Here is a 16,822-nt window from a genome sequence, read left to right as displayed (position 1 = left end):
CTAGCAAAGCTTCTCCTTCATCCGTGTCCAAGAAGTTCATCAATTCTATCTCCAAAGCTTCATCCTCGTCAATCACATCAATCCTGAAACATGAATCATCGGTAGAGTAAGGATGTTGCAAAGCTTTATCAATTGAAAACGAAATCCTATCATTTCCTATACGCAATGAAATAACTTTATCTTTAACACGAATGATGGCATCGGCCGTATACAAGAAAGGTCGGCCTAAAATAAGAGGCACCTTGGCATCCTCTTCCATCTCAAGGATAACAAAATCGGCCAAAAAGACAATATGGCCTACTATAACACACAAATTTTCAGCAATCCCTATGGGATATTGAAATGAATGGTCGGCGAGCCTAATGCTCATCCGAGTTGGCTTTAAAGCCGCTAAAGACAATCGCCTATAAACTGAAAAAGGCATCAAATTAATGCTTGCACCATTATCGGCCAAAGCATCACAAGTAAGCTTAGCATCAAGAGAACAAGTAATTAGAAAACTTCCTGGGTCTTCAAGCTTTGGAGGGATTTGATTTTGCACAATTGCCGAACACTCCGCATTGAGGAAAGTAGCCTTAGCTTCCTCTAGCTTCTTCTTGTCCGTTATAAGATCCTTGATAAATTGGCATAGTTTGGCATTCCTGAAAGCAAATCAACCAATGACAAATTAATATAAACCGATTTAATCATGTCTACAAACTTACCGTATTATTCCTTGAGCTTATCCTTCTTCAATCTTTGAGGGAAGGGAATCTTAGGCTTATATGGCTTTACTTGAGGCTCAACAACCGCCGGTTTAGCTACCGGTGTAGTAGATATAAGTGGAATGGCCGGTTGTTTCACGGCTTGGTTCGGCTCCACTACAATTTCTTCATCAACTTGTTCATCTTCATCCTCACTATCAACCTGCATAGGAACATTAGTAGCACTAGAAATAGGAGGGGAAATAAGAGAATTAACTACCTTACCGGACCGAGTAGTATTGGCATTTACATGCTCATTCCTAACATTCGGGAATTGATACTTATTACCTCCATCATTTGAACCGGAAGGCTTAGGATTTTGTTGGGTATTACTTGGCAAAGATCCTTGTTGACGATTAGAATTACCCATTCTATCAAGCCTCACACCTAAATCCTTGATCGCCGTTTGTTAATTTTTGATATTTTGATTCATCTTATCATTCAAAGTGGTGATATCGGTTCGGTAGTTCTCATTCTTCTTGTCTTGATCAACCATAAACTTCTTAACAAGATCCCTAAGCTCGGCATTAGGATCAATTATTTCAACCGGTTGAACCGAAGGACCTCCTTGATTTCTTCCTTGCCATGAAGCTCCCAATGTAGACCTATAATTCCCTACACCATTAGAATTAAAATTAGAATTTGAATTACCTTGGTACCGGTTTTGATAAGCTCCATTCCTTTGAAATAGCCCTCGATTTGCAAACGGTAGTTGATATTAATTTTGAACATAATCAACTTCTTCATTTCGTGGTGCTTTATCACAATCTTCCGTGTAATGCCTATCACCACAAATATCACAACCCGCAACCGCCGTCTTCAAATCCTTTTCAATCAATCCAAACCTACCATCCATACTTGCAAATTGCTTATCCATGTGACTTGCCAATGCCTTTATTTCAGCCACAACATCATTACTTCCACCACTATCAACCCGAGCCACACTTCTTCTTCCCGTTTTCACAAGATCCGGTTTAGTTCTACCCGCTTCTTGAATCACACTTGTACGAACCATATCTTCCATAATCTTATAGGCTTCGTTGTAAGTGACATTGTTAATGTTACCTCCACAAGCCCAATCCAATTCCCTTTGAGTGCGGCTATCTAAACCCCGGAAGAAAATAAGAATGTGCTCATTTAATCGAATACCATGCCCGGGACAATTCCTCATCAACTCCTTCAATCTTTTCCAAGCATCTACCAAATCCTCACCACTATGTTGCTTAAACGCCCGGATCTCCAACTTCATTGTTTCAACCAATTGAGTTGGAAAGAACCGCTCAATGAATCCTTCCCTCAATTCTTCCCATGTCTCAAATATGTTTTCATTGAGATTCTTATACCAAGTCGCCGCCTCTCCCGTGAGAGACAACGGAAACAATTCAAGCTTAACATGTGGCATTTGAGTCTCCCCATACTTGAACAATTGACAAACCTTTTCAAACTTCTCCACATGATCATACAGATCCCAATTAACAACCCCGTCAAACTGATTTTCCTCAACCCGAGACAAATGATTACCCTTGACATTGAAATTCAGAGCGGTGGTTGGAGGACGAATAGCCGAGCCCCTATTAGGTGCAATGACTCGATTACTCTCCCCAATAGTCCTATCAAACAAATGAACCATGTCTTCGGCCATGTTTCTAGGTGTAGAGGGTGGAGTGGAGTTTGGTGTTGAATGTGGTGAATTTTTAGGTGAAGTTTTTGGTGGAGTTGGTTGTTTATTTTCCGGTGGTGTGGAATGGATGGAACTTTTAGCTTCAACATTTAAGTATTTTCGATCTTTCATGATTGTTTTGGTTTGATTATGGTGTGTTTGAAGTTCTATAGTGATTATATGAATGTTTTGTGTGTTTTGCAGAGAGGAAAGGCAGTGGCTTCTTCATCAAGTGCCCCGGTTTTTGTTCCGGGAATTATTGAAGGAAACGATTATACAAACCCGGAGCCTAGTGATCCATTCACTTATAAGGATATGCCATTGGATTCTAGGGCAGAAAATCTTTTGGCAGATACTCATGTTTGGTTAACGTTTCCAGGTTCGAAAGGGCGAGAACGAATCCATTTTCTTAACAAATTTCAAGAGATTCATTACCATGGGGTTTTGCAACCCAAGATAATTAATTAAAATGGGGCTTTTAGGACGCCCAAAACCGTCCTATAATGCTACTTTATAGGACCTTTCGTCTAATAGGACCAACTGTAAAAGGGTTTCATATAAGGCGGTCGTAATAAGTCATAAGCGTCCTAATAGTCCAAATACATATAAGGACACTTTTGCAATGTCGTAACATGTGATTACCTACTTTTGTTATTTTAGTACCCATTATAGCGTCCTTAAAGGTTAGTTTATAGGACCCTTATAATGTAATACCATTGTTACGTTAGTACCAAAAAAAGGGGTCCTAACATCTCAAACAAGATTATGAAACCAATTTTATGGTCGCATAATATGTCTAGTTACAACTCAAATAGTGTCATAATAGATACATATTAGGACACTTTTGCAATGTCGTAACATGTAATTACCTACCTTTGTTATCTTGATACCCCATTATAGCGTCCTTAAAGGTTAGTTTATAGGACCCTTATAATGTAATACCATTGTTACGTTAGTACCAAAAAAAGGGTCCTAACATCTCAAATAAGATTATGAGACCAATTTTATGGTCATAAAATATGTATATGAAAAACTCAAATAGCGTCCTAATAAATACATATTAGGACACTTTTGCAATGTCGTAACATGTGATTACCTAATTTGTTATTTTGGTACCCCAATATAGCGTCCTTAAAGGTTAATTTATAGGACCCTTAAAATGTAATATAATTGCTGCTTTAGGACAAAATAAAAAGTCCTAATATCTCAAATAAGATTATGAAACCAATTTTAGAGTCACAATATATATTTATAAAGAACCCAAATAGCATCCTAATAAAAACATATTTGGACACTTCCACAATGTTGTAAAAAGTTTACTAAAAAACATTCAAATAATGGCTTTTATTAAACAATTAAACACACCACCAAATACATAAAACCATAATAGTTATTGTTTATAAAAAATCAACTAATGATAGAAACAGAATTTTATCATATTTCAAATAAACGTGCATATTCATAACAAAAACACTAAACATTGAGTTATAACATTATTCAACATAAAGTCTTGTGACATAATAAAAGAAACTAAAAGCAATGAAAAAAACAAGCAGCATCCATAATGCCTCCCCAATCCTCAAGAACCGCAAGTCATCGTGCATCCTCAATCTTCATGAACTACCTACAAATAAACATCTATATGTAAGCATTAAGAATGTTAAAAGAGACAATAAAGATGAGGCAATCCGGGTAAAGATAATAACTAGCAAAACAAGCCATATCCATGCAAGCATAAAAGTCCAATAGTATATACTAGAGGTGCAAATATAGGTTAATCGGTTCAGATTTTTTTTTAGTATTAACCAAAACCAGTTTTTTTTATAAAAAAAAAAAAAATTCGATTCCGGTTAACCTATACCGGTTAATAGCCGGTTACTCTTTGGAAAATCATGAACCTATGTAACCGATTTCGGTTTTTTATAACCGGTTAACCGAAATGATTAACCTAACCAGTTAAGTCTTCAAATTGCAATCTGTACAAAGCTAGCTGAACAACAATAAGAGCAGTATATTACATGGGTTGGACTGGGCCGTAACCTTTTGTCAAAAACCCACTACAAATGCTCTAGAAAAGCCCATGACAAATAAAGTTAGACATGGCTGCTATTGCTCTCGAAAATACTCATTCCATAAATTAATTAAACATAAACAATACAGCAGGATGAGCAGAAGTCGTCAAATCATTCCTTAAAAAATATATCCAGCAACAGAAACAGCAGACTAGCAGTAGGCCAATAGTACCAATATTACTTAACCGTAGAAACAGAAACAGCAGACTACTTAACCGTTGAAACAGATTGCTTAACCGTAAAAAAAAAACATAAAACAGATTACTTAACCGTAGAAACATAAAACAGATTACTTAACCGTAGAAACAGAAACAGCAGACTAGCAGATTACTAACAAAAACAAATTACTAATAATAAAACATAAACAGAAACAAATTACTGTGAAGTAGTGTTATTAATAAGTAGTAGTCTTACAGAAACATAAAACAGATTACTTAACCGTAGAAACAAAAAAAACAGACTAGCAGTAGGCCAGTGATATCAACATTCAAACCAAAAACATTACAAAAACATGAATACTTAACCGTAGAAAGCGAGAAACATCCAAGCAGAAACATTACATTCTAAATATTGTCATAACCTAGCAACAGAAACAACAGACTAGTAGTGGCATAACATAAACCTAGATTAGAAATTAGAAAACAATCCCAATATTTTATAAATACAAACCCTGCAACCAAACCCTATCAGCATTGACCCATAACAAACCATAAGCCACACCTAACAAAACCAAATCCAAACTAATCAAACCAGAAAATCTAACCTTGGCACCTATTTTAACAATATCAAGCCATGAACTAAAGAAATTAGCTAACTATAAAGTTTTCCACATAAACTGCCTTAAACACTGCAACCCACATATCAAACTTTATGCAAGTTTTTGGTAAATAATACTACTTCACAGTTCACACAATCTTGTCCCCTATCATTACAGTTAAAAGACACATTCAAAAAAGTATAGCATTATGGCAATAAGGTAACTAAAAGTACTCTCTTTTCTTTTTTTCTTTTTACTGTTTTGTTTTATTGTGTATCTAACACCAATAACTGAAAAATGAATCTAAGAAAGAAGTCATTTCCTTTCTTCCAAAGAGACAGCCAAGACAAAAAAAATGGAAAAGTTTAAGAAATACATACTGAGATGAACGGGCAAGGCCATGCGATAGTTGCACCAAGAGAATCTTGAATGGTGGAGAATAATCCATAAGGTCTGACCAGTATTTCATCTTTTTTTATTGCAACTTGAATGTTTACCTCACACCATCCATGTCCAATCTATACCACCAACTATGTCATTTGGGTCCAAGCTCTTCACCCATCCTTTTGCTACATTCTCAGTTGGATTTAGAATGCTTTTAAGGAAAGCCTCATTTCCAACCTAGATTTTAGCAATCAAATTATGTATCAGAAACGAGCAAGAAAGATCCGACAAGAATGGTCTGGGCCTAAAGTACCGAGCTCAAAGGACTAAGCAAAAATTCAAGTTACCAGACTCTACAAACTAGTGACCTGATCAAATCAAAACATGTATTTTTATAAATAAATGTACCATCCCGTGCACAAACTAGTACATACAAACTCATATGTTAATCATGTTATGTATAAGAAACCGAGCAACAAAAGACTGAGATGAATGGACCGGGCTGAGTTGATTAAATTAAAACATGTATTTGCTTAAACAGATGTATTATTCCGTGCATGAGCAACTAGTACCTATAAACTTATATGTTGATCAACAGCCTAACGAGTTCGACCTAGAAGCAAAGAAGCTAGGGCGAGCAACAGACTTACAGCAGCAGAATTTCAGGAACAGAAACAGACTTACAGAAACAAAATTTTAGGAACATAATTACAGCAACAGAATTTCAGGAACAAAATTACAGCAGCAAGATTTCAGACCAGAATTACAGCAACAGAATTACAGGAAACAAGTAAATTAATACTTCCCAAAATAATAGGCTGATGCCATACTAGTCAGACGATCATGTGAAAGGTAAGTCAAGCTAACTGAGCTGTTCGATAAGATAGGTCAAAATTTTTTATCTCCCAAAACAACAAGGCTACACGTTGGACGCTTCAATTTAATAACTTTAACATAATTAACTATAAATCTTTAGGGTTTTGAATTCAATAAAAAAACACCAAAGAATCAGTATGGTAATTCTTTTAACATAATTTAAGATTATCAAAATACATATGGATACAGAATATATACATATATAGATATAGAGGCAGATACAAATATAAATACAGATATATAATACAGATATATACTGATAAAGAAACAGGACTTTCTATTGACTGAATAAAAGTTGGATCATTACTGGAAAAAAAGGAAGATAATGAGCATGACTAATCTCTAATGAGCATACAATAAGTAGCGACTTTGTAAGTATCGATTTGAAAAGGTGTCAATTTTAGGGACTTTGATTCCTAAACTATAAAGCTAACAAGCTTAATGGGAATTCATAACAAAACACCTTACAAACCTTTTCTTTTTCCTTCTTGGATAGCAGGTTAAATGAACTGAAACATGGTCGGCTAAATAGATCATAAACACGTTGGGGACTCATGATATGTGGTAAGGCCATTTTGGGATGTCAACCACAAGAAAGCACCAGACATCTATATTTTGGTAGGTGGCTGTGTATTGAAGTTGAACTCTCAGCCAACACATCTCAATGCCATAGGGCTATTCGGAAACCTATTAGTTTGTCTAAGTTTGACTTATTTTAATAAACTCATTTTTAGCCTGAAAACTTATTATGAAACTCTAAGAAAAGATAAGCGTATGACCAAAAAAGAATGAACCCCAAAAACTTGGTTTATCGAAGATAAGTCAAAACCAAACTAGCCAATGAGCTATCAAATAAGTTAAAATAAACACCCTGTATGTTGTTAATTGTCCAGTTTCAAGCGTATGCTATTTCAAAACATGGTGGTTGTGTTGATTTATATACGATGGACCGATATTGAACACCAAGACCCAATTTGACTGCCTTTCACTCAATCTGATAAAAGTTACCGATTTGTGGATTTATCACTCGGTAGACTGCCAAGAACCGATATATCGGCCACCAAGACCAATACAACACTGCAAAACATATTGTAAAAAAATAAACTTACAACTGTTGCATTGTGCTTGTATAGAGCTAGTATTAAACAATAAGTAGACCAGATTAACCACTACAGTTTTCTATTTTTATACAAAACAACCGCAGTGAAGGTCAATATATCTCAGAAATTCAACCTACGAAACTTATCACTATGTTGCAAAGCAACAATAGTATTATTTCCTTAGCTTTTCATCTAAAAAACAAGAAACTGCATCAAAGCTTGTTTTGCCAAAAGTGAATCATAAATGATGGAAATTTAAGAAAGCCAAGTACTCTAACTAAGAACCATTCGGTACAACAAATTTGATAACTTTATGATACAAAATCAAATATCAAAGTTACTCTTGTACGCGTTCAAATTAACCAGTTTTAGGCAGTTGAACTAAACACTTTATTTACTCTTGGACACCGAAATGGCAAAATCCGTGATTACTAGGAAATTTATAAAGTCGTAAAACTATCATGAAAACAATCCAAAATCAAAATTACTATCTAAAAACCATCCAAAAAAGTATCATGAAACAATCTTATCAAGATTCAAGAAACACATTTCAATCAATTTGAAGGTAGGGATCGACTAATAACCGATCAATTTTGGTTTAATAACTCGGTCCATTCATTGAGTGTCACTGTTACGCAGGGCTTTATAGATATTGTATGTATTGTAATTTATCAAGTCATACAAAGGGTGGAACAGTAAGGATTTATGCGGAAACATACCCGTAAAGGTGCAGGTCCATTGGTCACAACAGGGGAATGCGAGGTTAAAGGCGGATCACTGGAACCATCCATCGACCCATTAATCTTTGCTTGGGCTTTTAACCAGTCCACTTCACTAGTAAGTTCTTCACGTCGAGCTTTCAATTGGATGTTTTCTTTTGGATGTTTTCTTTATGACATGCTGAACGACTTGGTATTACCCCCATACATCAGAAGCACGAACACCCAAACCATACAGGATTGCATCACCATTGCGATCCTTACCCATGACTTTAGAAAAAATATCATCTGGTCCAGGCGTATCATTCGAACCCTCGGGGAGTTTTAGTTTGATTTGTTTCATCTTCGCCTAAATTAAATATAGTAACAAAAAGATTATATGTATTTTTAACGGCATGAAAGAACACATAAAAACGTTGAACCCGAGGTGTCTGCTTATATGGATCCTGAACTTTTTGAATCTGGAAAGCTTTCTACTTTCTAAGATATATACTCGTTTGGAGTTGTGTTAAGAATATTGACAGGAAGACCAGCATTGAGTATTATAAATGATACAAAATGCGCTTTAGAAAACAAGAAATTTGTTACAAATTTGGATTCATCAGGCGGGGATTGGCCAATCGAGCATGCAAAGGAATTGGCTTATCTGGGTTTAAGATGTTGTGAAAAGAATCCCATGGTTAGATCGGATCTTGTAAATGAAATATTGACAAAATTGGAGACAATGCGAAATCTGGTTATCACAGACTCACCTGATGAGTCTGAGAACCGTCGTCGAATTCCATCTTATTTTGTATGCCCCATTTTTCAGGTATCCCTCTTGTTACTTTCCCATGTATATGTGAAAACTCTATGTAAATCACATAAATATTTTATGTTCATGTGACAATACAGTACGAGTGGGTTGGTAAAGTGTCAAAATGGGTAAAAAAGAATTTTGGTACAGGCTAAGCAACTTTTTGTCATATATTTGAATTTCTTAAATTTCTCATATTGCTGGTTAAATATGATAGTAAATCATCTATTGTTTTGAAAAAGTTGACTTAGGAGGTTTCAAGCATTATAAATACAGGGTTGACCCTGTTGACCCATTTGACTTCTTTCGTTTCTAGCTATTTTTCACCCATTTCGCCTGATTTAGACAAACACAACTTGAGTCGGTCCATTCATAGCTAAATGGGTGGTCAAAACTGCTACCTCCCGTAAACATTTGTTTTTGCAATGGTGGTGTAAAGGGTAATCATTATGGGTTGGAGGATCATATCCAAATTTGCATCCATTTATACCTAATGCAAATATATATACTATCCATAGACCATAATTATAAAGATGCTATAAATGATAATATTGTCCCCATTTACATGTTGTCAAATATATGATAACTCAACGTCATGAACAATGTGTTAACAGACTTTTGGGTTTTTAACGGGTTAGTCCGGCCCGGGCCTGTGAACAGAATTTTCACAAAACTTAGGCCCGTGGACCGGACCATAGACTTAACGGGTTGGGCCAGGTTCGGTTTTTTTTGGGCCGGTTCAACGGCTTTTGCAGGCCAACCAGTATTTTGATCACCCCTAAGCATATAAATGTACACCAAGAAATTAACTAGTCATATATGATATGGTAATATGAAAATAAACTCGTAAACCATTTATAAAACAAAGAAAAGATGAAGATGAAAAGCAACAAAGATAGTGTTTGATTGGAAGGTATAAATACCTATTTTTTATATAATAGGTAGATAAGCAGATTACTTACAATTGCTTTTTCAGCTTCCACAGTTTTGGTATTTCCATCTTTGCAGAAGCATTCATGAAACATATCCATTCGACTTGGATCTTTTCCTAAAGATTCCTGTATGAATAATAAGAAAATAAGTATTAAGAATGGATATTGACAAGCTACATTAACAATCACAAAATCTAATACAATCACCTTTAGCTCTTCACGAACTCGAGCATAACTTTTTTTACCCGTTATTTGCACCATCTTCTTTTTTCCCCGATTGTCCTTGTTTTTTTTACTTAGCATCTTCAGTAAGAAAGTGAATAATCAGAATTCAATATAAACTAATGATATTTGAAGTAGAATGCTATTTCATACCTTAAAGTCTTCTTCATTCCAGTAATCTACAAGTTTCTTCCATTGTTTCTTCTGCACTTGTTTTGGCCTAGACCTTTTCTGTTGTTTAATTGACAAAGACGGATCATGGTAGAGGTCCCTAAGTCTTGCCCTCCAGTTCTTCACCTGATGCCCCAAAGATTGCAATAGCCAGGTTTCAACAACATTATCTTCTGGAATATCAAACTTTGTCTACAAATGGAACAGGTAATATGAGAAAACAAAAACTTCAATCATTAACATACATATTTGTTTAACTACGTACCTTTATGAGTTGAAGCAACTTTTTTTTCCTTTTGTCCTTAACTTTGTTCCATGGTTTATAAATGGGACAATACTTTCCACTCCTTGAAAGGGTTCCCATGAAATGGGTGAGTTTACTGCTATCGGCATTAATAGGTTATCCGTGTGCGTTAAATAAAACAGTAACTCTCTCCCCTTTTTTCTGGGCCCAAACTTTTGGCATACGCGTTGGTCCTCTCACTCTTTTGGGTACACTTCGAACTACAAAATTAAACACTTATTACAATGTACATCTTATACATTAAAAATACTAAATAATTGAATATGCAGTATGTTTTCTTGGTTTTAATATAAATTTCTTATATATTCGCCGTGCTGATTTAAGAAACAAAATAACGATGCAATCAAGTAGATGGAAAAACCTGCAGCATTTTCTAGTTGTTCAACTTCATGCTCTTCATGCTCAATTTCATTTTCTGGTTCTGTAATTTCATGCTCTTCGTCCTCGACTTCATTTTCTGATTGTGGAACTTCAAGGTCTTCGTCAAAGAGTTCATCGTTCTCATGTTCTAAATCGTTCTCGGTTTGTAAATCATCCATGTACTCATCTTCATCATCTTCAGAACTATGTTGTTCTTCTGTTGCATTATTCCTATCCATGTCTTCAATATCATCAGTTTCAGCATCATCTTGTGCTTCATTGGTATCTATATTTTCAGAAAAGTTAGCATCAAAAATAGTTAACTGAACCTAGAGTTAATACTAGGTAAATTTCATACATATATATATATATATATATAATCAGGTACCATGCAATCTCAAGTCGCGCTCCTCGTAGTCATCATCGTTAATTGCAAATAACTTTCTCTTAGCCACACTTGATCTCCCTCTCGTGATAGAAATAGAATGTTCTACTTCTTCACTTGATTTATTCTGTTTTGGAGGATTTATATCAACTAGTTGACCATTTCTCCAATCACCTTTCTCAAATTCCTCAACCCTACTATTTATTCCCGTCCTTTTATTAATCACTTGTCCCTTCTGCAGGTTATATTCTGAAGATGTTAGCACACAGGAGTCATTTGGAGCAATGCATCGTTTCTTTGCTAAATTAGCATACTTATTCATGGACATCAGCGCAATGTATTTTGGATGATTCTGTAATAAGTCAAATTGTCAGAGAACAATCACAAAATAAATGCTATATTATCTATATGAATTATTAGTACCTTTTTGGGAATTTTTGAAACAACTTCTTCTTGATTATACTGCTCAACAGCATTGTCGAAGTCTTCATCTCTCTCACTGGTATCCATTGCTTTCTTTTTCTTTTTCTTTGGTTTGTCAATTTCTTTTAGACTTGAAAAAGATTTGGCAATATTTTTCAGTCCTGAAGCTTCTAATCTCTTTTGGTTCTCTTGAACCCTCAAGTTTCTAGCATGTTCATAACCATTTGCAGGTCTTGTAGAGCTTTGGCTTTTTTGAAGTTCCATTACTAGTATACACAACAAAGAAAAATTTTATCAGATATTTTATATAGATCAAAAAACATTTAGACTCTGGATTTTGTCTTAAATGGGGACAAGTCAGATGTAATCTGTCGTAAACAAGATCATGCTAGTATCTATCTCATATCTGTCCAGTTAAATTAGCTACCTCTAAACATGGTAACAAGATGGCAAGTTTAACCCAAAAATAGGTAACACCCTTTTTCCTAAAAACAGTAACATATTTGCCCAAAAATAGGTAACACCTCTAAACATGAAGCAGCCACTAGCATAAATCTATCATGTCACATATCAGCTTTTGGACATACGTATGTGTAATAATATGCATATATGCTTGGCTCTGTACAGTAATAAAAACGGAAGATCTATATTAGACATGCATACAGAAGACAACTGAACTTTTGATGCAAAAAAAAGAAGCTAGAATCATAATTATATTTGTTATGTTTCTGAGTTTCGTTTCATAATTTCAGGTCACCGGATATGCAAGAAGACACAAAGTGACACAACAAACTGCAGTCAAATTTTCATTAAAACAAAATTCAATACGAAAACAAACAGAAAGGGAACTCTTCCAATTACAAGATGCACAAATATAAGCTACAGAACTAAATATTATTTGTAACAAAGCTTAATTATCGTTGTTGTTTGTCAGTTTAAGACTCAATGTTGTTTATTCTTACTTAATATCATATGAGAATATCCGCTGTGAAGCGCGGGCTATCACCTAGTTTATGTAACATTTCATATTAAACATAAGTACCAAAAGCCCAATTTTCAAGTTAAATCACATACTGCAAAAAACGAGTCACTCGAAATCAGTCAGCCCTTGTGAGAAATCAAAACCCTTCCAATCTAAATTATGCACTAAACAATAAAAGTTATTATAAGAGACAGACAAATAAACCTAAAAGCCACCATAGCATCAAAAGGCAGAAAGGATGAAAGTATTTAATGAGTTTCATGTAACTGTATGATCCAAGCAACTCGTTGGATCACTCGTTGGTAATCAAAGTGAAAGCTATGCATTAACACCGAGTATAAAAAGTGAAATACTAATAAACAGATGCTATGCATTAACAGATAAAACACCTTTGATTTCCTGGTCTTCATTATTAGATCATAACAATCATTTTCAGAAATGTTATTTTCAAGATTCAGAGAATACCATCTGCAATGAAAATTCTGAACAATAATTAAGCAATTTCCTTATTAGGTTGTTTCATATCAAGTTTAAAGGTGAGAAAATAAGACTTAAAAAATGGAGATAGAAACAAAAGCAACTAAAGATATTGCAGATAGCAAGGATAATTAGCTGTCATATACAGAACATCAAATTGCGTTGTGAATAACAAGATCCTGGCAATCTTTGAGCGCTAATATACTAAGTGATTCAGTTTCATAATTTGATGTGCATTTGGTGTTCATTCACCGACTGCCCCATCTGTTTATGGGTGACTTCTATGGATTTTAAGTTGATGTGCATAATATCTAGATATATGTGATAACCAGCAACTGGGTTGTTGTATACTTAGACGCTTATGGGTGACTTCTAAGGGTTTTAATGGGAATATCGTGCAAAAGGAAAAGAACCAAGAGTCCCAGGAGACTTATAAACAGTCACAAATCTTAATGACAAATGCAGCCAAAAACAAACCTTGTTATTCGGCTGATTGGTTCCTTATGATATCCACAACTAATAAAGCATATATAGGCTTCTAGTTAGAAGCTCCTGCTTCTATTACTAGGTCCTCCAACCCCCCACCCCTTATCATGCACCTCATTTCAATAAATCTTACTTTTACGTTTCACATACATCTCAAAACAATGTGATGCCAACATCCTTATAGACAGAGGAAGGTCACTAGAAAGTAAAGCATGCAAAATCCATGAAACAGCACAAATGAGCTCATCCACCTGTAATCGTTTACTGCAAGACTTGACATACAAAAGGAAAACGACGTAACAGTTGATGAAGACGGAAAAACTAACATTTCAACCTGCAGCATCCTACTTGACAATTAAATACAACCTAGACCTCAGTAATCTCCCAGCCTAAATTTAGATACCTCACAAATGAGCTCATCCACCCGTAATCATTAACAGATGCTCCTGAGGTACAGGTCTGACAAACTGCCGTAACATATATCCTACAGTAACATATATCGTGACATGTCTCATCTCTGTAATCATTAACTTGGGTCTACTTAATATACGCCTAACAATGCCCGTATTTTATATTCTTCCAAAACCCATTTGGACTTTATATCTAGCAAGTACCACTCTAGAAGATATTCAGATATCAAATAATATATAAAACATACATAACGCATAAGTGGTTTATTAGGCGTAACTAATTTAAGTACCATTTTACCCAAAAAACCTGACTAATTTTTTTCAATATTCAACGAAACAAGTACCATTTCTTGGCAATAAACCCACCTATAACCCATAATCAAAAGTTTATACAAACGAAATAGCGGCATTCAACCAGATTGGTATACTTTTAGTAATTGGATATGATCATTCTATCCAAACAATGATTCACAACTTTTACTGATTTTTAATAACATACGGTTTTGACACAACGAAAACTATCGATTACTAAAACCATTGGACCTGTTTCGATCCAATTACTAAAACCCAACCATCGACTTTTATGAAACAACAATAAATCCTGATGAGATTTCTATGTGAAACAATATATCAAAACCCCTGAATCGATCCAATTACTAAAACCCAACCATCGATTTTTATGAAACAACAATATATCTATGTGAAACAATAATAATAATGATGAGATTTGTATGAAACCCCTGAATCGATTTTTATCAAAACCCCTGAATCAACAAGCAAGATGAGATTTCAAACAATAAATCCTAAAATAGCAACACACAATAATAATAATGTGAAACAGTAAATCCTAAAACAACAACAAACAATAATAATAATGATTATAATTTGTGGAATAATAATAATAATACCTGAATCGGTCTACAGACAATTTGTGGAATAAAACTGAATTGTGGAAGAACTGAATTGTCTAAATAAAACGAATTATTTAGGCGGATTATTCATTAGGCGGATTTTCCCAAATTCATTAGCGCCAAAAGGATTTTTCATGATCAACTCACCTATTGATTTATGTGTGAAAAGTTAGGTGTAAATATAAAAGGATTTATGTGTAAATGTTAGGTGTAAATATAAAAGGATTCATAACTAGGTATTGATTTATGTGTGAATATTTAGACAAAAGGATTTATGTGTGAATGTTAGGTGTAACTATTTTTTTTTAAGGTGAATTCGATTAGGACGTGTATATATATATACAAGGTTTTTTACCCGCACGATGTGCAGATATTAAATTTATTTTTTAAAAGTTTTAATATTGACATTGAAATCAATAATATATATAATGTTCAACATTTAAATACCAAAAAAAAATTAAACTTAGTTGAACATATTTAGAAATCTAATGGTGTCTACTACTTGTATAGTGAAAATTAGTTTCAAATGAGATTGACAGTATCTTGTGGCTGCATATTTGCTCTAAATATTGTATTTGATCAGGAATAATTGTAATTACAACCCATATATTTATTAAAACAATTGCTACCCATAAAAGAAATGAACCCGCATAACCCGTAACTTCAATGAATCAAATTGTGATATCATTATCTAGTTAGAAATACTTAAATTCCTATAATGAAATGATTTTGATAATATACGATTTGATTAAATGAATCCAAGATCAAAAAAGTTAGATAAATAATATTGCCTTTACAGGGAAAAAAAAGATATATAGAAAATTTAAACTCATATTTAAGTTTATACGGTTTTAGTTTTCTTTTTTGCATATGGGATTTGTTTCTTAAATATAAGGGATTTGGTTTCTTAAGTTTGTATATAAATATCTTTTTTATTTAATATTTAATGGATAAATATTGTCAAAAAAATGTGATAATGACACATAGGATAAAATTTATGTGGCAAATTTTAAAAATAACTTTATATTGAAGAGGCTTTAAAAGGTTAGAATTCCTATTGTTTTAATAATTATATAGATATATAGGGAAAAGGGAATATAAGATTGTCCGGCACCTAAGCTTAGGTGTGGAACCCCTCACATACTAATATTTTATTATTTCTTGTTTAATGAGTAAATGCATGGGCCCCCATGATTTTTATGGATTAAAAAAACAACATGTGAGTGTTCCACACCTAAGCTTAGATACCCGACAGCCATATATTCCCATCCCCATATATATATGTATAGAACTATAGATATAGTAAAAAAATGTGCATATATATATATATGTATAGAACTATAGATATAGTAAAAAATTATTTAACCAGAGATTTTTTGAATAAATGTGTGTTAGGTGTGGAGATCATGTTTGAATAAATGTTTTATTTTTTTTAAGGTGAATTAGATTAGGACGTGTTGAAGGCAACTTTAACCAGAGATTTTTTGAACCTTCAAGAAAATTGTGAATAAATGTGTGTTAGGTGTGAATAATTGTTTTATTTCTTCATAGAAAATTTCTTTGAGATAAGAACCCCAAGACTTGAACCTAAGACCTTGGGTAAACTCACCCCCGGGACCTACATAGTGGATTTAGAAGATACACATGGTCAA

General features: G+C 34.1%; 2 protein-coding genes across 7 annotated transcripts; both read right to left on the bottom strand.

The window, feature by feature from the left end:
• Window positions 1–3,820: 3,820 nt before the first annotated feature.
• On the bottom strand, window positions 3,821–10,796 carry LOC122597795. 4 transcript variants are annotated; one of them, XM_043770367.1, is made up of 6 exons: window positions 10,698–10,796; window positions 10,415–10,624; window positions 10,247–10,342; window positions 10,070–10,165; window positions 8,312–8,660; window positions 3,821–4,027 (listed from the first exon to the last, which is right to left on the bottom strand). In XM_043770367.1, exons 1-5 carry the CDS (start codon window positions 10,794–10,796, stop codon window positions 8,508–8,510), a joined length of 654 nt encoding a protein of 217 aa, XP_043626302.1. In that variant the 3' UTR covers window positions 3,821–4,027; window positions 8,312–8,507. The 4 variants fall into 4 exon arrangements, with proteins under 4 accessions (XP_043626302.1, XP_043626304.1, XP_043626305.1 ...); XM_043770369.1 differs by lacking the exon at window positions 8,312–8,660 and adding an exon at window positions 5,613–5,853; XM_043770368.1 differs by lacking the exon at window positions 3,821–4,027 and adding an exon at window positions 5,766–5,853.
• LOC122597794 (glutamic acid-rich protein-like) lies at window positions 10,699–15,417 on the bottom strand. 3 transcript variants are annotated; one of them, XM_043770366.1, is made up of 6 exons: window positions 15,168–15,417; window positions 13,276–13,354; window positions 11,905–12,170; window positions 11,485–11,833; window positions 11,098–11,382; window positions 10,699–10,936 (listed from the first exon to the last, which is right to left on the bottom strand). In XM_043770366.1, exons 3-6 carry the CDS (start codon window positions 12,166–12,168, stop codon window positions 10,833–10,835), a joined length of 1,002 nt encoding a protein of 333 aa, XP_043626301.1. In that variant the 5' UTR covers window positions 12,169–12,170; window positions 13,276–13,354; window positions 15,168–15,417; the 3' UTR covers window positions 10,699–10,832. The 3 variants fall into 3 exon arrangements, with proteins under 3 accessions (XP_043626301.1, XP_043626299.1, XP_043626300.1); XM_043770364.1 differs by lacking the exon at window positions 13,276–13,354; XM_043770365.1 differs by lacking the exons at window positions 13,276–13,354; window positions 15,168–15,417 and adding an exon at window positions 14,000–14,117.
• Window positions 15,418–16,822: the final 1,405 nt, after the last annotated feature.

Source organism: Erigeron canadensis, chromosome 4 (genome assembly GCF_010389155.1).
Source record: "Erigeron canadensis isolate Cc75 chromosome 4, C_canadensis_v1, whole genome shotgun sequence".
NCBI classification, from domain to species: domain Eukaryota; kingdom Viridiplantae; phylum Streptophyta; class Magnoliopsida; order Asterales; family Asteraceae; genus Erigeron; species Erigeron canadensis.
This window is presented reverse-complemented; position numbering and strand designations above follow the sequence as displayed.

What these genes read in the sequence shown, in the direction of transcription:
- LOC122597795 (XM_043770367.1), bottom strand. Translation starts at nt 10,796, where the DNA reads ATGGGAACCCTTTCAAGGAGTGGAAAGTATTGTCCCATTTATAAACCA. An exon ending in GAGTTCGTGAAGAGCTAAAG is followed by an intron (nt 10,166 to 10,246) that starts GTGATTGTATTA and finishes TTATTCATACAG; the next exon opens with GAATCTTTAGGAAAAGATCC. An exon ending in TGGAAGCTGAAAAAGCAATT is followed by an intron (nt 8,661 to 10,069) that starts GTAAGTAATCTG and finishes TATTTAATTTAG; the next exon opens with GCGAAGATGAAACAAATCAA.
- LOC122597794 (XM_043770366.1), bottom strand. Translation starts at nt 12,168, where the DNA reads ATGGAACTTCAAAAAAGCCAAAGCTCTACAAGACCTGCAAATGGTTAT. An exon ending in TTTCAAAAATTCCCAAAAAG is followed by an intron (nt 11,834 to 11,904) that starts GTACTAATAATT and finishes GACTTATTACAG; the next exon opens with AATCATCCAAAATACATTGC. An exon ending in ACAACTAGAAAATGCTGCAG is followed by an intron (nt 10,937 to 11,097) that starts GTTTTTCCATCT and finishes TTAATTTTGTAG; the next exon opens with TTCGAAGTGTACCCAAAAGA.